Source organism: Carassius auratus, chromosome 27, assembly GCF_003368295.1.
Source record: "Carassius auratus strain Wakin chromosome 27, ASM336829v1, whole genome shotgun sequence".
NCBI lineage: Eukaryota > Metazoa > Chordata > Actinopteri > Cypriniformes > Cyprinidae > Carassius > Carassius auratus.
Window position 1 is genome coordinate 14,813,621 of NC_039269.1, and position 21,845 is coordinate 14,835,465.

The 21,845-nt window shown below is 34.4% G+C and overlaps 2 protein-coding genes across 2 annotated transcripts; one reads left to right on the plus strand and one right to left on the minus strand.

The window, feature by feature from the left end:
- Positions 1-273: 273 nt before the first annotated feature.
- Positions 274-6,834, plus strand: LOC113045605 (olfactomedin-like protein 3B). The gene is made up of 3 exons (XM_026206075.1): positions 274-581; positions 2,171-2,453; positions 4,211-6,834. Exons 1-3 carry the CDS (start codon positions 471-473, stop codon positions 4,999-5,001), a joined length of 1,185 nt encoding a protein of 394 aa, XP_026061860.1. The 5' UTR covers positions 274-470; the 3' UTR covers positions 5,002-6,834.
- Positions 6,234-21,371, minus strand: LOC113046324 (synaptotagmin-6-like; the record flags this gene model as incomplete). The annotated part of the gene is made up of 6 exons (XM_026207214.1): positions 6,234-8,594; positions 10,987-11,137; positions 12,958-13,129; positions 14,244-14,364; positions 18,507-19,065; positions 20,977-21,371. Coding segments are annotated over 6 exons (1,470 nt in total), but the record flags the coding sequence as incomplete, so codon positions are not given.
- Between the last annotated feature and the right edge of the window lie 474 nt (positions 21,372-21,845).

Below are 21,845 nucleotides of genomic sequence, written 5' to 3' on the forward strand. Positions count from 1 at the left end.
TCCATTGCACAAAATGTAAAAAAATGTAGTGGAAAGAATAACCCAAAATGGTTCTTCTATTGCATTATTATGAAAAATTTATTTTTAAGAGTTTACATTTCATGTAAAACTGCAGAAATTGGAAATGTTACATTATATAATTAGTTTTAGATTTTTTTTTTTTTTTACTGTTTTTCACTGACTTCGTCTTTCAAGCACACTACGTACACGGTTCTCTTTGAGGACAGAGAGAGGCCAGAGATACATGGCTCCTCCCTCAGTGTCAGTAAAAACATTCCAGTCAAGTGAGAGAGCCAGCGAATTTGAAACTCTGGAAGTCTGTGTTTCAGGTCCTTCTCCTTGTGAGCACTCACATGCTCCCTAGAGGACAAGGACAGCCCATAAGCAGCTGCAGCACATCAGCCTCACAGAGTCTGGAGAGTTCTTTTGTTTTGTAGAGTACCTGAAAGTGGCCCTTATCCAAAACCACCATGAAAGCCACCATATTCTTCATTCTCTTGACCGCTGTGACTCGTTCAAGAGGCCAGTACCACTATCAGGGTCTGATGAACTACTTGGAAAACAGGATGCTTGCTATGGAGGTAAGAGACATTTGGCTTGTCTGGCTTCTGGCTTTTTCAGTTTCTGCACTTCTGCTAGTTTTCAGCCATTTTAGAGAGACATCCACTTTTCCATACATACATCAAAACTCTGAGATAAAACAGTGATATTAGGACAGTTAAGAGCATTCACGATGTCTATTCCACTCAAAGACTCTTGAAAATGCTAAATCTGTTCCAGTGGCAGTAGTCCCTCAGACATATCATCCCAAAACAGAAGTGACTTTGCAGATCAAAGAACCATGAAAAAGTGGAGATTAAAAAGAGTTTATTCAAGCCAGTGTTGTCACTCATCTACTTAAGACTTACCAGTCTTTTTTTTTTGTAAACTGTCCGAGTAAAGTTGTATCCCAGAGCAGAGAAACACCCCCCGATTGACAAAATAGTTTAGCTCAGCAGTTTTGTTCTCAGTGAAGCTGAGCTGAAAAATTCTAACACTGTTTCATTAACCAAATTAATTAGTCTCGATTAAGTAGACACTTCATTATAATAATGAATTTATTCAGTCAATTTACATATATTATAAGCAGACAGGTCTGTCTTTATTACCTGAATTAGCAGGAGTCCATTCAGCGGTTAAAAAACTATTTCTGTTTTTAATAAAACAGAAAAAAATGCTCAAGTGGAAGGTTGAGTACAACAGGTTTAAAAGCTCCTAGAAAGTAAAAAGTTTTTGTTTGTTTGTTTTTCTGGCCCTAAAGTACAAGATGACTTAAAAAAATGAATATTAATGCAAAATATATGCAAAACAAATTTTGTTTGGATTAGAAATCATGTAATATTAAATTCAGCTAGAGCAGCTAGCCTGGAGCAAAAGAGCCTTGGGGTGGCCACAGTGATATGCTTTACATATTTAATGGCAATAGGCACCATATACACATCCTTTTAATACAGAAATATATTTCTGTGAAATGCATGAGAATATATTTGTTTATAGCCCCTGCAACAAGAGGGTTTTGTATCTCACATCATTTAACCTATTTGACTGCTGCTGGAAACAGCTTGTTGATTTAAATACTTCGGAAAAAAAATAAAATCTTACACTACTGTTTAAAAGTTTGGGGTCAGTAAGTTTATATATATATATATATATATATAGGATGCATTAAATTAATTAAAGACATTTATTATGTCATAAAATATAAATACAAAATGTCAAATAAATTCTGTACTTTCAAACTTTATTCGTAATGATAAATGATATGTGGAATATTATATTTTTGTATTTTTTTGTATTGTTCTTTAATGAGTTCCTTCAAGTCCTTTTCGAAAATACTCGAAAATACAATACTTTAAAATACAATACATTATGAAGGTTCTCTTTCTCCTGGCTTTAGATGATGATTGCAGTAAACGTTTTAAATATCTAATGAGCTTTTTTACTCTACAGTTTTCCTGACTTGGCAAAAGGGCCTAACACATCCTGTCCAGAATTACTCAAGACTTCTTCACCTTTATTACCAACAGCCCTTTAATAATGCACAGAAAACTCATCATTGGAAAGAATTTTTTCACTCTGTGATCATCTTAAACAATTGCGTGACTCATTAATCTGTTTGTCATTCTTCCAGGAGCGCATTGCCTTGTGGCAAGAACAGAACAACCGCTACAGCTCCGACCTAAAGGAATTCCGGCAGCAGGCTGCAGATCTGTTGGGAAAGTTGGGCAAGGAACATGATAAATTGCGTTCAGACATGGAGGGTGCAGGAGCAAGGGTAGACCGCGTGGAGCGTGAGATGGACTACATAGAAACCAAGAATCCCCCTAAGCCTTGTGTGAAAGCAGCAGACAAAATGGTGGAACAAGACGTGGTTGTCAAAGATGGGAAGAAGGAAGAGTTCTTTGAGTTGTCTGGTGAGTCGGGGGAATTCAGTTTTGACAGCTGAAGCTCAACTTTTGATCTTATACTTTTAGCTTTAGCCTTGACATAGACTAATTTGAGGGATTGTAGGCAAATTTAGCATATAACACATTAGACCAGTTTGGGAGAAAGGTTTGTAGTTTTCCTATATGACATTTACTGGACTCTCCATAGTGTTAACAACACAGTACTTCAGTGGAGACAGATGAAGAGCCAAATGAAACACATCTTCTGTACACTCTGCTTTGATTCCAACATACTGGATAAAAAAATAAGCCACAACTCAGTTGTGTAACATCTAAACCACAAGAGCCAAATGGCTAATCCAGTGAACTGATTGGCTTGATTCTTTGTTCCTTGTTTCCTAATTAACAGAACACAACACATGTTTCCTCTAAATCAATAAATCCCCAGCATAAGCCAATCATTAGTAGAAAGCAGGGTTTCAACCATCAACCATCTTCGGGTGAGAATAGTCCCAGTATGGGCGAGGTTAACTGGGATGCTAGTCCTCAAAAAAAAAAAGAAATGTCCTAAATCAAAGCACACGCTCTTTGTTCACACTCTCTGTCCTGCATTGCAGCTATTTCTTCTCCCAGTCTGATTTTCCAGTGTTTCCAGAGAAAACACTGTATGTATCCAACATAAAAAACTTTTTTCCCCAAAGGCTGAATCCAGTTTAAAACTGAAAGTTGAATGCAATATTCCAATCCATTGAATTTATTCCTTTATTTCTTTGACAACAAAGGATGACATACAATAATATTCAAAAGTTGTAAGATCTTACCAAGGCTGCCCGTGTTTGATCATAAAATACAATAAAACTGTAAGATTGTATAGAACTGTAATATTAATGATAAATTCGTATATTTATATTAATAAAAATAATAATACAATATATAGTTATTTATTCCTGTAATGGCAAAACTACATTTATAGCAGCTGCATTACTCCAGTGTTACACAATCCTTCAGAATTCATTCTAATATGCTGATTTGGTGCTTAATAACATTTTTTTATATCATCTATGTTGAAAACAGTTACCCATGATACTTTTTTTCCCAGGATTGTTGAATGAAAAGTATAAAAACAGGATTTATTTGTATTTTTGCAGAACAAATGTAGTATATTCATTTAAATAAATAAATAGATACTGTAGTATTACTGACTCCAAACATTTTAACAGTAGTGTATATCTTATCAATACCTTTTTGTACCAAACAAAAGAAGGTAAGAATTAATAAAAAAGGAAAACATATTAACATATCCTTGATTGGATTATTGTTATAAGCTTTATTATTTAAAAAAACAATTTTAACAGCATGACTCAATTTAATTTATTGATGTGACAAATCAAGACAGAGGAATCTGTTCGAGCCCAAAACGTTTCAATAAATTGTATTTCTTTGAAATGATGTGTCTTAAAAATAGTTCCCAAATGGCCTGTGTATTATAACGAAGAGTATTATTAACATTTATCCTTGTTAAGCCGCACACAATCCTCCCTGGCCTACACATTTATAACAGCAGACGTGACATTTAAGGGTGGATCTTTCACTGCTGGAGGCTTACAATGTCATTTTTCTGTGTTTATTTCTTTAATAAAGTAGAAAAAGGGTTTAAAACTCACAAACTTGGTCTTCAGTGTTTGTGCAAACTAAGAAGTCTGTATAAATGCTTTCAAAGTTTGCCATATTAATCATAGGACGCTTCCTGTTGACATTAATCTTTTTTTTTTTTTCATCATCAGTGTGCTTGAACATTGTATCCAGTCTAAAAGCAATGAAGATCCTTAAGAGATTGGGAAGCCCAAAAGGTGTCTGGACCAAAGATGCCAGGTCAGCAAAAGTCTATGTCTTCAACGGCACGTCCGATAACACGCTGTACGAGTTTAACTCCGTGCGAGAGCTCTCAGCATCATCAGGCGTATCTAAAGGCAAGCAGATCACTGTGCCCACCGCTTGGAACGGGACCGGTCATGCAGTCTACGATGGCTTTCTCTATTACGTCAGTGAAAGTTCAGAACTCCAAGTTATCAAGTATGACCTCAAGAATGGTTTGGTTGCAGACAGCGCGGTCCTTCCCATGGACGATCGCAGCCCGGTGTACCAGCTCAATCCAGAGACACTGGTGGACCTGGTGGCGGATGAGGATGGGCTATGGGCACTGTATCCGGCTGGAGACACTATTAATCTTGCAAAGATGGATATAGATTCACTGGATATAGAGCAGATGTGGGACACAGCATGTCCAAGAAACAATGCTGAAGCTGCTTTTATTGTCTGCGGCACGGTCTATGTGGTTTACAACACCAAGCCACCGAGCCGTTCGCGTGTGCAGTGTGTGTTTGATGTGAATGACATGGTTAGCAGCGGAGAGGCCCCTTTGATTTATTTCCCCAGGCGCTACGGGGCCCATTCCAGCCTTAAATACAATCCTGAGGAGCGGCAGCTCTATGCCTGGGATGATGGGTACCAGATTCTGTATAAACTAGTGCTGAAGAAGAAGTTATGGGCGATTATGCCACCACCTGAGGAATAGTGTCTCTTTTTTAGCACTTAAAGGCCTTGTGTGCTCCTGGGTACAAAACGTTTGTGATTTTCCTAAAGGGATAGTTACTGAAAATGAAAATCCTGCCATTATTTACTCACCTTCAAGTTGTCAAGTTTGTATGGATTCATTTCTTCTAAGGCTTTTTTTGTGTTTGAAAAGGAACACAAAACCACCACTAGTGTTTTTCTTGTGAGTCAGAACTTGAAATGAATTGGTCGATCCAGTTCACAAAACCAGTCTGAATGATTTGTTTATGATTAAACCTGGTCTCAAGTTCAAATCACTGATTTAGTGATTCAGTTGCAGCAGTTGACTGCTCACTGAAGGGAAAGATCGTCTGCTTATTATAAACAACTTTAATTTCTGTCTTTCCAATGCTATCTCACGACCAATTCGTACGTATTTTACGAGGTGTCTTATTAGTACGAATTTGTACTACCTCTCTCATACGATTTTATACGATTTGTCTAAACCCCAGTGATGGTTAGGTTTAGGGGCGGGGTTAAGTGTAGGTCATTAGTACAAATTCATACGAATTGTGCAACTCGTCAAATACGTACGATTTGGCAAAAATCGTATGAATTTGTACGAGTGTTGTCGTACGAATAAGTCACCTCGTGAAAAATGTACGAATTGCTGTGTGATCGTATTGGTCTTTCTCTCACACAAGCTATGCCTATAATATGTCTATTAATAAAACATGAATCTGAAGGAAACAAATTAATAAAATATGTGTGTATGTTAGTTTTACCTGTAATTTTATGCTTTAATTTGAATCCTGCTCTTATTCGGCAGTACAGAATTAATTAGAAATAACTTAAATGTAGGCCTGTTTCTCACATAAAATGATTATGTGTATTCAGAAGACAGAAGACTTGAAATATAATCTCTTTTATAATACTATACAATACAACCACTTTTATTATGGTAGTTTTACGTCCTTGCACCCATCCATTGTAATTAAATGTTCAACAGCATTTAGCAAAATTAAGAAATAAATGAAATCAAGTCGTACAGGTTTTGGAACATCTTGAGGGTGAGGAAATTATGATAAAACATATTTATTTTTTGGGGGGTGAACTAATCCTTTACCTTTAAAAATACACAGATTGCTTTTGTTGCACATATTAAAATAGTCAATAATTGACTAATCAATGCTAACACACTTTTTGTGATTTGCTGTTGACAAGACTGAAAAGAAGCAAGTCTACCCTTGAAATGGCTGAACCAACATTTTATTTTGGCATTTTTGAAATACAAGAACTCTTTCAAACATTACAAGTTATATTGCATGTACAAATGATCAATACAAAATTAGAAAGTTTTTCAGATTCACAAGGGGGCAAAAACAGGTTGTTAAAACACCAGCACACAAGAGTTAGTGAGGTAAAGAACCAGATCTAAACCTTATTAACTTTACATTCACCTACAGAAACACTTTTATCTGAGTATTACAACATTGGTGATATTGTAAAAACAGGACCAAAAAGTTGTATTTTGTCACAACCATTTCTTTAACAAGTTAACTTGGATTTTTTTTTTTAAGATTCTGTCAAAATATTAAATCTATTTTACTATATAGAAATATTTAAAGCTTAACAGATACCCAATGAGATGATGGAGGGCATTATGCAAAAAGGGGCCCAAGTACCATGTATGTTTTAAGATATTTCAGCAAAACTAAATGGAGATCATTGTAAAGTCATTGTTCTGGTATCTTGGGCTGTGCCCACCATCTGTGACAATGAACTTCCTGCATAGTAGGTTGTCCTATCAAGGGTCAGCTCCTGTGCATTTATACATGCATTGACTTCTCTGTCTTTTTTATTTGAGACATACTGTATGTCCAGGACTTTTAAGGGAAGTTCTGAATCAATGTCATTTCTGTGCATTTATGTCATTAATTTCCAGAATCTGCACTATGTTTGATTTTGTAATGACAGGAGAAATATTAACTACAGTAATCATAATTTAGCAGGGGTTCTCTGTTAAATTGAAATTCTAAGTTAAACTGTGTTACGAATGAATAACCATGTAAAACAACAAGATAGAAACCACAGGGATAAACAAATTAAATATTGTGGCAATGAAATCTTTGAATTTTGTTCAATCATTTATGACATACAAAATTCAAAGAGAAATAATATTATTTTGATTGTTCTGTTTAGCTTTGTTGAGCATTAAATATTATAACAATTATTATTGGGTGAAATGTCATTACTTTATATTTTATTTAAGGAAACTGATCAGTTGACAGTTATACATTAAATTGTGTTGTTATACAGATATAAATTCACATCATTTCAAATATCCCTGTTTTCTACACATAATTTTTTTATGTCAAATCAAACAAGCAAATGAAAAATATGAATCTGAAGATGAATATTAGTTGTAAAGTTATCCCTGCTCTTTTATACAGTACAGAATAGGAATATATTTGATACATTTGAGCCTACATTGTTTACTCAAGACATTTTCTCAGACAATATGTCAAAATACGTAAAACTTTGACAATCCAATTTAACTCACAATGAAATTACATGCCAAAAGATGAACGAGATGTCAACATTAGAAACAGCAGGAGGATTCAAAGAGGAGTTGAATGGCTATTGAAAGCAGTCTGTACTTCTTTAAATGCTGTTACATAAAGTGAATAAAACCCACATAAATCAAATCAGATCTCTATGAATATTTCAGCACATTTTCCTTAAATGCCCACTTTTGTATTCGCCGATCTCAATCACATAAATTTATTAAGCTACATGTGAAGTGTTTTTGTGTGTGAACAGGAACTTTACATGTAAACCGTATTTTGTTTTGGCAAAAAATTAATGGATAGGAAAAATGTGTTGTGCTCTGATAAATTTAGACTCTTTTTACACATAACATTTATATAACATCTATAAACTGATAAATATTTCAATATTCTTCTTAAAACGTGTACCTTCACATAGGTTTCACATAAGGATTTGACAGAGAAAATGGTTTGTTCTCAGTATACAGCACATGACTAATCCATTCTCTTCCCTTTTCTCACTCAAACTTGTCCTTTCCCTCAATATTTTATCTTTCTGACCTCATTCTTAGTACTTCCAATAGCTGATCTTAAGATCTGAACAGAGCCATCTACAAAGAGCCTTGCAGTGTTGTGCAGAAACCTCTGTTTGCATGTAGACCGCTTGCAGAACATTGGATTGGAATTTAGATGCTAGGGGAAAATTCATATAGGAAGGAAACATCTCTGCTGACGATACCAAGCTATTCTAAGAACACAACGCTGGCTTTGTAGAATATTCTAGGTACAGAGGTTTGTAAAGCACTCCCAAAGATTTGACAGAGGATTGTACAGACTGGAACATGAGGAGCATCAGGGTAAAGATCTTAGATCAGTGTTTTTTTAAGAACCATCTAAAACAACCCATAGCAGAAAATGGAAATAGCAGGGCTCTCGTTTTCATCAGAGTGACAAACGGAGGATGCCAAGCCTGAAGTTTTACATATGGCTCTGATCAAGGGCTGGCAGGAGGTTTGGGGGAGGGACAGGACCCCTGACTGTCAAAACTGGCCGTTCTAGCTTTCCACTGTAAGAGAAGACATGAAAATCAATGAGAGCATTATAGAGCAGTTTATTGTTATAGAAGAACTGCGTCTTATAGATAGCAAAAATTGCTGAGAAGAGTGGATTTCAAACTGTGGTTACATGAAATTTATGCATCTAAAGAACTTACTCATTATTTTTAAGCTAATTATTTTCTAAAATAAATAAACAAAAACACTAATAATATTTTGAAATAATACATATTTTTTTTTCAATTATACAAAGCAAAGCAAGCAAATCCAATAACATCTATGTTCTACTTCTTATCATCTATATTGCACACAAGGCTACAAATTAACCAACTTAACAAACACGAGTTTTTTTTCATGTTTTACATGCAATTATTAGCATTTTACTATGTAATAAATTTGCAAGAAGAGAATTAGCCTTTGTTGAATATTGTTTATTTTATTTATTTTTTTATTAGCAAAGAATAGTGGTCAACCGATGCTGATGCCGATATCTTGGAAAGCAGGGGGCTGATAGCCGATATAATATATTTTACAATTATTAATATTTAAGAAATTTGAAATCATTTGACAACGTAAAAATGTAATCATACTTATGCTTTAGATGACAAAGTATTTTTCGAAAAAAAAAAAATATTTTTATAAAAATATAATTAAAAAGGAAGTAGACACTGTAACCAACAGAGCACTCAGTTTTCTGGGAAATCATATTTTTCAAATAAAGCCAGGGTAACCCTCATTTTACATACCAGCACACAGTGAAAATTACATGAATATGACAGTGGGCAAATTTGAAATCACGAGTTTAAAGTTTAAAGCATTCAATTCACACGGACCGACCATCACACAGAGAACACGGGATCATGCTGGATAAAAATGCACAATTCAAAAGATCTTAGTCATTCAAAGATTTGTTTAAATTATATAAATGCGTATTTGCTTAACGCTGACAGCAAATGAGAAAGTTTTATACTGTTTGCCCTTCTATTACTAATAATATTATATAAGTTATCATTATAATTCTTTCTGTATACATTTATTAATTTGTTTAACCATTCTATCTGATTATTAGACAGACTTCTATCCATATTTGACAGAGAACAAAACAACAAACAAAAAAGACCTCCCTCGAACACATCGACCAAGCAGAAAAATGTATATATTTTTTTTGAGTATTTTTTTGAGTATTTAAAAAAAAATTATTATTTTTTTTATATTTATTATTTGTTATTTACAAATATCGTCCGATATATTGGGCTTTGGCGATATATCGGTTGACCACTAACAAAGAATTACTAGTCAGAGTTGCCAGGTCTATGTAACAAAACTAGCACAATGGCCAATTAAAAATAGACCAAACTAGCCCAATTACCCTATATCAAAACTCAAAATGTGTCACTTCCCATACCTTAAATACATATTTTACAGTCATTGTTATGCAGTTTATGCAATTGCAAACATAAACACAGTCGGTTTTCATGAAGGAGCTCTAAGGTTCCTACCAATGCTGGTCTCAGACAAAACTCATCATCTAGCACTAGTTTTATCACTGCTGGAATATAAAAATATTTCAATTTCAATACAAGCATGGCAGTCAAATACAATTAATGTGATATGTCAAACCTCTAACCTATGACAACAGTTTAAATGTACCCAATACCATCCAATTCCAAACTGCAGACTTGGCAACCCCTGACACTAATTTATTCAGTATAAAAACTGACAATGTGAGCAGTTAGAAAGAAATTAATTACTCCAAACAGTGTAGATAACAAAAACCTGTACTGAAAACACAACTATAGACCATTTTAATTGCCAAAAACAATGATTTACAGTCTGTATAAACCTTTGTTTAGCTCAGGCATACTTAATTAAATATTCAGGTAAAAGATCATGTGGCCACATGCCCAATCACAATTCATAGAAGCCCAGACAGGACCTCAAATTATTTTTAATTAATTATGTAAGTTTTTTCAAAACAAAGTCATTATTCAAACTGCATATTAATAAACATCTTACATAATTAAAACATAATTAAAATAAACAAAAGAGACCAAAATGTGTAACCTGCACCATTTGCATAAGGCCAAAAAAATTTTTTACCCTCATGATTAACTCTTGACCACAGGCCAGAAAGGGGACAGAATTTCAGTGTGTTTGAATTAAAATCAACACTGACATATTCTACTCATGTTTTATCCATGAAGCACAGTACAAGTGTGAAGATGTTACTGAGGGATTTGAATGTTTACAAAGAAGGATAGGTGAATGGTCAGAAATTAATTCTGGAAATGCAATTTGCATATTAAAAACTTAGTTTTTAGTTCTATATAATCACAAATTCAGAGGGTTATTATATCTCCCCCTCATGTTTGTATATACATGTGCTGGAGTGAGGTTACTTACCTCTTTTTCTAATTTCTTAGGTTCCAGCAGGGAGTGCCAGTGTGCAATTGGCTTACGGGGGTATGCGAGCATCTCATTCCAGTGGTCTCTACCTAAGCCTTCAGCACCACTGCCCAAACGGCACACACCAATTATCTCATTGTGCCCCACTCTGAAAGAATGAATCATTTGTTACGGAATTATTTATACATTGGTATATCCCTTTAATGCAAAGGAATCGTTCACCTAAAAAAAATAAAACAATTTTTTTACTCATCCTCAGGTCATCCAAGATTTTAATCAGTTTGTTTCTGAGAAATTTAGCATTACATAAGCATCACATCACTTGCTCACCAGCGGATCCTTTGCAGTGAATGGGTGCCGTCAGAATGAGAGATCAAACAGCTGATACACAATAATCAGCAAGTAATACAAGTAATCTACAAACATGTTTGTAATAAATCCATCAAGACATTTATACATAATATTGCTTTCTATAGTGCAAATGTTGTCAGTTCTAAACAAATATATTGGTGCATTTTGATGTGAGATGACAATGCTCAGTCAGAGGAGGATGCATTATTATGCTTTATGAACTCTATTTTGGCCAGAAGCAACGGTTTAATAATGGATTTGTTTCTCTAAAACAGTTTTTCACTTCACTGGAATGGAATGGATGGATGGATTACTTGTAATTATTGTGATGTTTTTAATCAGTTGTTTGGACTCTCATTCTGATGGCACCCATTCACTGCAGAGTATCTATTGGTGATGTAATGTGATGTAAAGCTAAACTTCTCCAGATGTTCTCCAAGAAACACACAGGGCCATTTCTAGCCAATTCGACGCCCTATAGGCGAAATCCCTACTGGTGCTCCCCCAGATTTTATATATATATATATACACTTTGCATTGAATTTATTTAATGCACAAGTTTCTCAATTTGAGTTGAATTACTGAAATAAATTTAATTTTCCATGACATTCTAATTTATTGAGATGCACCTGTATTTGTAGCATTAGACAAAAATACATTGTATAAATCAAAATTATAGTTTTTTTCTTTTATGCCAAAAATCACTACGATATTAAGTAAAGAACATGTTCCATGAAGATATTTTGTAAATTTTCTACCATAAATATATCAAAACATAATTTTTGATTAGTAATATTCATTGGTACGAACTTTATTTGGACAATTTTAAAGGCGATTTTCTTAATATTTAGATTTTTTTTGCACCCTCAGATTCCAGATTTACAAATAGTTCTATTATTAAATATTGTCCTATCCTAATAAACTATACATAAATGGAAAGCTTATTTCTTCATCTTTCAGATGTATTAATCTCAATTTTGAAAAATTGACCCTTATGACTGGTTTTGTGGTCCAGGGTCACAGGCTATTTGTAATTTAGTTCAGCTTAAGGCATGACACTGAAGAATAGCATTGTTAAAGCATTTTTAGGTTAGGTGTGTATAAATATTTAGAAAGATGAAAACAAAATAGAAATACATATATATATATATAATAAAAGCCAATCCATGTTGAATAAAGCAGCTCCCTCCAAGATGCCCGAATTGCGAAAGTAAATTTTGTCATCATTTTCTCAAGCTATTTCAAACTGGTATGGTTAAAGCATAAATTTAAAATGATTTATTTGTTTAAAAATAATAAAATATGTTAAATTAATAATTAATATAAATAATTTAATAATAATATTATATGTATTATAATATAAATAATAATAATAAAAGTTTTCCATCCCATGCAATTACAAAGAATGAGGACTGAAGTTTCCAGCTTGCAAATCATCTTAAAAGTATCCTATAAGTCGAATGCATGCCTTCTGAAGCCATAAAATATATAATTACAGTAAATGATCAATAAATAATTAAATGATGACAGAATTTTCTTTCTATTTCTTTTTTTGGTTAAACTGTCCCTTTAAATTTCAATATAAAAATGAGAAAAATAGCTGTTTGTGTTACGTACAGGTCATAGTCCATGACCGAGATGTGCAAGCTGACTTGGTCCATGCTCTCGGGAGGGATGTCAAAGATAATGGCCTCATTATAAGTGGGATTCAGGGTGTTTTTCTTTGTTGTGGTCTTCTTCTTTTTCAGACGTCTTCCGTCACAAATGAGGGATACTTTCACATAAGGATCTGCTCAGAAAGAACATTGTTATCTCTTCAGCTCATAGTGTAGCTGTTATTAATTTCACATCTGCAGTTTGAGCTTTTATTTTTGATTATTGTTGTATGCACTTGTCAATTAAAGCTCTAACAATAACAATGAAGTTGACGAGACTGTCAGATGAAAAGACTGCAAACGAATGATTGAGATATTTTAATATTCAGTGGGAATGGAAAGCCGTTGAGATTTGGGGCTTTAATGGAATGACTCGAGTGCTGATTCTGACATCAGAAATGCATACTCATTTCCATCCCTCTCCATCACTGCACAATTGTCTGATCTATTATGCTTGTAAATTAGTAAGCCATAAACTACTTCCAGCTTGGGCAGAACAAATCAGATGTCCTGACATCAAATTTGCTCGGGGCACTTCTTAATAGATATTATCCAGTTCATGTGAATTCAATTTTACTGCAAATGAAAAATGTTTACTCTTCAGCAGATAAAAGTGAATATGTCTGGTGTGAGACACACTGTGTCATTATAAGAAAAAAAAAACATGAAAGTGTGAGTAATTCATGTTATTGGTGCTTAAAATTGTTCACTGCATCATATTCAGAGCTCTTCTTCAGACTTTAAGGTTTAATTTGCTTAGTGACGCTCCTGATTATCTGAACAGACTGAACAGAAGTCAATTTGGAACATGAAACAATGATTAGAACATGCTGGAATGTGCATATATTAACAATATATGAGAAAAAAAAGGTTTCCAGAAACCATAAAACAGAGGTAAAGCTAATATAAATTATTATATTTCAGGATGTGTCAAGGGGTTTGAATCATTGAGGATTTATATTTCATATCAAAATATGAACATAATAAAAATATAAACCATTAAACCTGACAAGGGAATATTTTAATATATATTTATTTAACATAACTTACATCATTTTGGGAAGAATGCTTCATTAAATAACAATAATGTTATCATTTTAATGTGTGATATATTTTAAACATGAATAAATTTGCTTTGAAATAAATCTGCCATGTACAATAAATAAAGAAATACATAAATACATTATTACTTCTAATCCCATGTCTGTATTATGAAGGTCAAAGGTAGTAAAGCTGATGAAATGCTACCTGAGTATCCTGTTATGTCCATTGCCTTTAGGTTCCTGCACTTGATGACAGTGAGTGTTAATCTGCCTGCCGTGGGTAGATAGCAGAGTGAGAACATAATCTCCCCAAGGTCCACGCTCTCCTGTTAGATAGATACACACAAATCAATGTAGCATGATGTATTGTCACATTTTGTTAAAAAGGTCACCTTTAGGTCACTTTAATAGAGATAAAAACAGTAATTGTGCAATAATGTTCCAGAGGCAGACACTGTTCCCCCAGCGTCACTGGTCAAGATCTAAGTACGGGAACCCATTTCTGCCACATAAAGAATTATGATTAGGACATGAAAGTGGTAGTTATGAAATAGAACTTCATAGATATGACATAAAAAGTTGAAAATATGAGAAAAATGAAAAGCGAAAATGATAAAAGGTCCAAATTATGACATGTTGAAATTAAGATTAAAAAGTCTTTCTTTTACTTTCTGTCATAATTATGACTTTTTATGCTATAACTATGATTCCTATCTCATAATTTAGTTTTTTATCTCATAATTGCAATGTTTTCGAGTCAACATCAAGATTTACCAAAGCATGCTTTTTATGTTGTGGAAATAGGCTTCTATATAAATGTACCAATGATATGGTTACTCGTACTCAGCGGTGTTTAGTTAGTGATAAAAATCTTCATTTTTAAATAAATCTCTTAAAGTGGAGGAATGGTTTCATCAGTACTGATATTGTGCCATTAATTATTTGCTTTTGTCAATAAATCATGATGATCCTTGAACAGAGAAAGATTCTATATTAATATGATGTCAGATTTATGCTAAAAGCTATCTCTGCGAGAAGTTCTTAATTGGTATTTGAGGATGTGGTTTGGCATTTTGACTGTGAAGGTTGGGTTTAATAAGCCTGTGACTCAATATCGAGGTCTAAGGGAGTCCTGTTTGGAAAGATACAGTCACAGCGACCGATTAGTTGTTGGGAATCTCTTGGACACCACTCCAGCAAACTGTTATTTAAACTTCAACCCTTCTAAACACTTCAGCTTTTTACTCATAGTTGATCCAAGCTGGTTTCTTTTAGGTCTATCAAGATGAAACAAATTAATCCCCAAAAATGTAACCGCAATTCATGAGAGCTATGGCATTTTTAGACTTCAAGACCACCCACTTTGTCTGAAAGTTAAGTGTGTGCAGTGCAAAGGAGAAGTATGCTATCTGACGGTGCTGGATTTAGTGTGTTAGCATCCCCCCTCAGCGGTATTAAGACTGGTGTAAATATGAATCACTTTATATGAGCTCAGTAAGCCTGTCTCTGATGGACATATCCCATGACTCCCCTACTCGTGGCTTAATGTCTCTCTAGCTCTCTAAGGTGATTATTTGCAGGTTGTGCTTCAGTATCATATAGGGATGCTTAAAGTGGATTGATGGATGGGTAAATGCAAGCTTGACCATAAAAAAATGTCTCAGAAAAGTATTTGTAAAGCAAGTAAACTTGAAGTAAATAAATTATTGGACATTACTGAACAATATGGCACAGGATAAAAGTGATTTTGTTAAATAAACTCAAGTAATTAAGCTGGCAAAATTAAGCCTAATTTCTAAAAGAGTGATGATGTGGGACCATAGTGAATGTTATAGGTCAGATTTCTTTGGCAAGAATCAAATTTCATCAAGCTTTGCTCTATTTTGGTCCTTGAGCTCATTATGTGACTAAATGAGTTAGTAAATGTCCTTCTGTCCCAAGTCCACCTGGCAATGTCAGCGCTGGTCACTGTCTGTTGGCATCAATTAAAGGGACAGTTCACCCCAAAATTAAAATTCGGTCATCATTTCAAACCTGTGCTTTTGAAATACAAAAACAGAATTATAGCTGTATTCATATGCCCTTTTCTTTTAATTTAAAGTCATTGGTGACCTATTATCAAAATGTATCTAAAAAGTAGAACAATTTCCCAAGTCTTCTGGAGCCAAAAAGAACAAAGTAGAATTGTTTTTTTTTTTTCACATATAATCGTCTCATTTGATATAAGTCTGAAATTGTATATATATTAAAATATTGCAATTCAGAGATGTTTCACACCATGTTTGACAGTGATTTCAAATCTCACTGGTTCTTGTGTCTTGAATCCAATCTCGACATCAAATTTGAATAAATGTACACATATAAACTGCATAATTGAATAACAATTGAAAAAGAATGTGCTCTTTATAGTTTTTTTGAACTTGAGAGTCTCATTTAACTTGCATTCTATATGAATGTTGTATTTGAATAACGATACAAATTTGAATATCTAAATTGCATGATTGAATAACAACATGTAGCTTTTGTATTGCTTCAGAGGACTTGAATATGGCATATGAGTCACATTGATCACTTTTATGATAATTTTATGGTTCTTTTTGTCATTGTTTTGATCTTGAGAGTCCTTTGTCAGTATGAACTTGTGTTTTATAGAACAAAGCTGCATTAACATCTTGTCTAACATCTCCTTTTGTGTTCAACTTTTGTGAACTGACTTTAGATTGCATAAACTATGATCGTATTTTAATTTTAGAGTGATCTACCCCTTCTGATTGCTTTGCAAAGAGGTGCTTTGAGTTCCAGATTCAAATCTCTTGCCAAGTGTAATAGAGTGTGTGCTTTTGTTCAAGGGGCAGTCGGCCTCCTGCCACGAAACCAATAACCACAGGTTTATTGAATTGCTCCTCTGAGAATAGCTGTAAATCTAGAAAACAGAGAGAAATAAGACTCATCGAGGAGCAGTTGAAGTTCATTTAGCTTGCCATTATGGAGTGATCAGCTAACCTCAGATGACCTCAAAACCTATTTTGGAGGTTAACTTAAGCATTTGATATTGTGCTGTGATTGGCATAACCTCTCATTAGTGGCCGTTATGAAAATTAGGCAATTATTTTGTCCACACATGCACAATCAGCATGTGCCAGTCATCTTCATGTGTCAGTTACTAACTTATCTGTAAGTTAATGAGGGTAAGGTAGAATTCTCATTAATTTGGCTGTCTTAGCATTAGCAGGTTTACAGCACAGAACCTGTTGAATATTGTGACTGCATTTTAAAACACCATGTCAGTAATGCAACAAGCTAATTCATGTACCTTAGCTGAATCTCATGGCATTGTTATTTAGAGTCAAAGGATATTTTAATTTGTGTGTGAGTGTCTGAGCAGTGCAATATCAAGAGCACTTGCTGAGTATTCAGGATCCTTCCTTCTCTCGCCAACCAAAATTCAACTATTTGTGCAGAATGCTGCAGATGACCAATATTTATCAGGCTTAGTTCACCAGGTTTATATTATCTTGTGATACAGTCGGTTACAAAAGTCTAAGACCACACTGAATATCTTACCATTCAAAGGTCAGGGTCAGTATGATTTTTAATGTTTTAATGTTTTAAAGTTTATTATGCTCACCAAGGCTGAATGTATTTGATCAAAAATACAATAAAAAATATAATATTGTCAAATACTTAAAAAAGTAATTTATTTATGTTATGGCAAAGTGGAATTTTCAAGAAACATTTATTATTATCATTCATGAAAAATCGTGCTGCTTAATATTTTGTGCATTTTTTTCCCCTCAGGATTCATAGATGAATAAAAAGTTCATACGAATAACATTTATTTGAAAGAAATTATCTTTTGTAAGAATGTACTGTAATTTTTGATCAAAATAATGCTGATATTAAAAGTATTGTCTTTCCAAAAATTAAAAAATAAACACTGACCCCTATTTATTTTTGGCTCATATATATTTATTTATTTGGACTTTTTTTGGATTACCAAATAATTTCCAAATCTTTCTTGTTTTGTTTTTTTTCTTGCATTTTTAATGCTGAGTATTTGATAAAAAAAATCGGAGTATTTGAGAAATAAACAAGAAAGATTTGGCAATTATCTGGTCGCCAAACAAATAAGCCAATTTGTGAAACTAATAATGTGAACTTCTCAGTACAACTGGTTAGATGTTCTCAAACCAAATACTAAAACGTTGTGAAATTTTAATTAAAATTTTACAATTCAACATTATACTTCATTTCCATGCTTATAATTAAATTTATAATAAACAATTTGTATTAAAAATGTGGTCTTGTACTTTTGCATCCTATTGTATATTAATGTACATAACCTGATCAGTGTGTGATCAATACATATCTGAGCATACTTGCTATACACCTCTATAGACTTAAATAGACTTAAAGACCAGCAGAATTTGTTGAATCAAGAGAAAAGAGAGCAGCAGGGTTCTCTTACAGAGGTAGCATACTGAATGTCTTTCCAGATGGAGGTCTCCCTTGAGAGATCAGACTCTTCAAACAGATTGTCCAGGATGACTTCCCCGATCATATCGTGCCGTGAGAACCTGTCAAAGTCGAAAACAGTGAGATGGAGCTTCCTGATGGGAAGCTCATCATAGGGTACCGGAAACTGGAAGGACTCGTCAAATGTGGGGTTGAGTGTTTTACGATGGACTCGTGTCTGGAACTTCTGCTTCCGATCTGGCAGCAGGTAGATTTTGACATACGGGTCGGAGCTGCCACAAAGATCTTTGGCTGGGAGATCAAATGCTTTGAGTATCTTGACAAGTAACATCTCATTCTCATAGTCATAGCGGAGGGAAAAGCTGATTTTGCCACAGTTTTTGCCGCCTTTACTATTGCCGGATTCATCGTTCTCTGTGGTCAATTGCTTGTAGAGTTCAGGCTTGATACGGCCAATGCTGGTTGGCTGCTCATCCACATCATAGTCATCTCCCAGGTCCAGACTCATGACCTGCATTTGACGGGGAAGGTGACGTTTGAAGGAGCTATGCCTGCAAAAATGAGATAAAGAGGAGAGAGAGTAGCATGAGGGATTTGATGAGTTTTCAGAAAAAGTTGGAATAGAAACTAAAATGCTGCCCAATGCAATTTTTTTCCATAATATAGGGGTCACAGAAAAAAAAAAAACACTCGTTTTCAATATTAATTTGAACTTAAAATGTTTCTCTTCAGTGGTATCCCTAATATAGTTTAGAAGCACTTCTCATTTCAGCGAAAGATGTTTGGCGTGTTTTTTTTTAAAATGCACGATATGGGGGGGGGGGGGGGGGGTTAATGTGTTAACTCACAGAAATGCAAAACTGGAAAAAGAACAGCTCAATATTTTAGTGAGAATTGTGGCATCCCTAATATAAATGAATAAATAAATTGTCTACGCAGATAACAATTGCAATATAAAAGGCAATTATTGAACATACAAACAGCAAACAACACATTTTCATACATGAAAATATACTGAGCTTCCCATATTTTATGAAGGAGGTCCTTCACATTTGATGCACTTTGCCATCATAAGGTTTGTCATCTCCTGTCCCATAAAATACACGGTACATTGCCAACATTGTGTTGCTACCCTTTCAAATGAACTAGTTTGGCCCTTTCATTCTTGAAAAGACAAACCTTAAAAAGCATTTATTTCACTCATTATGTAACATTTGTTCTCAAAAGGAGTGTTTAAATTAATGCTGTTATATTTAACTCATAAATATGAATGAAACCACTACTTTATAACAGAAAGCAGTGAAAAAATCTCCAAGAGCAGCCAAATACTGAAAGGGCAAAATACATGTAATGGGCAAATCGTACATGACAAATTTTTAATTTCAAGTGGACAACTCCAGTGCTGTAATTAAGTGCCCTGGAACTACCCAAAATGAATCAAGTATGCATGAGCAGAACTTGTCTTGGTTCCAGGGATTACCCTGAAGTGACTCTGAAATACATTATTGAAGGCATAAAATGACAAAGCGGTCTCAGATGAAAGACTTCACTCTCCTCCAAATATTTATGCATCATCAGCAATATGCTTTTCAAATATAAATATTTTTACACTTCTCTTGTTGGTGTCAGTGTTCATCTCCTCTGGGAGATTCTGTTATTGAGTATTTGTGATTGATGATGTCATTTGTGTCCTACTGTGAATGCTCTGACAGTGTGATTCATAGTATTCATTTCTTTCAGGGATATACAATGCTGCATATTTTTAATGAAATGTGTAAATGTGTATGCAGCACCAGGTCTGTAAATGGCTGCAGACACAGGCTGAAAATGAATAAAAAGATGTCCCTTTAAAGAACAGTGCATAGTTAATATTAAATTGTATTATATTTAGCAATGACTGCAAAAATATGGGAAATAAATGAAAATATTCAGTAATTTTGTTCTCAAAAGTCATGGAAGGGGTTAAATGGCCCATACCTTGGGTAAGAAGCTTCCTTATTAAACGTGTTTCATTTCCATCTTTCACAGAATTCCAAAACGCTATATATTCAGTAATAACTCTTATTCATTATACATTTTAGTCAGATTATTTGACTGTAAAAAAAATATATATACATATATATATATATATATATATATATATATATATATATCTTCATATATATATTTTTTATAACTTTTTTTTTAGTCAAATAATCTCTCTCTCTCTCTCTCTCTCTCTCTCTCTCTCTCTCTCTATATATATATATATATATATATATATATATATATATATATATATATTACTTTGTCCAAAAAGACCCTACATCTAGACATAATTATCATTTTAAATTTCAATAACATTTCACAATATTGCTGTTTTAGAATATTATATTGAAACACATTAAAAATACTTACTGACCCCTAAACTATTGAACAGTGGTGTATGTGTGTGTTCATGGATGGTTTTTTGGCACTGTTACCTGGTGGATGACGCTGGCTCTGTGGTCTGTCTTTGCATGCGCTGCGTCCGGCGCAAGAAGTGTTCCCGCATGGAGAGCTGCACCTCGGCAGGGATGTCGGGAGAGGTGTGACTTATTTTAACAGCTGCCTCCAGGAAGCCCATTGACGCCATAGGATACTTTTCCTTCTCAGTCGCCATAGTGACCTCAGACGGCTGAGGACTGGGCAGAAGAGATGGTAAATGAAATGAGGGGCAGTCGTCAGGGGCAAGGGCTGCAGAACTTGACGAGAGGGCTTTGCTCCTCCAGGGGACCCAGCACAGCTTCCAGGAGACGAATGCAGTGAGCAACAGCAGCGCCAAGCCACACGCTATTATCACACCGATGGGGAAGCCAACAGCGATGTCTACAGCCGGGCGGAAGCAATGGGCCGCACAATATGGAGAAACAGATGGTCAAAACAGCGAGACAGACAGAAAGAGAAGTGCATTAGAAGGGTCAAATGAGCAATGATTCTTATCTATGGGTTTGTTTACTGTAATCCTGTGCAAACCAAACACTCACATTCACACACAGCAGAAATGATGGAATGTAATTAAAGTTATTACAGATACTGGCCTGTAATCCATTTCCAAGGGAACAATGCTAGCGGAAGATGTCGCAGCAATATCAAATGCTCTCACTGCGAAGCTTTCCACACATCAATGGCTCTTATGCATGTAGGCGGAAAGCAAGCTCAAACTCATTTCTTCATGATTACAGAGAATTTGCTTGCAATAGAACAAATGGACCGGAGAAGCTCCAAGACTGCTGACAAGCACCATGTAAACATTAATTTAAAAGAAAAGAGAGATCTGTCGTTCTGTGTGGGAGCTCTATGGAATACAGTT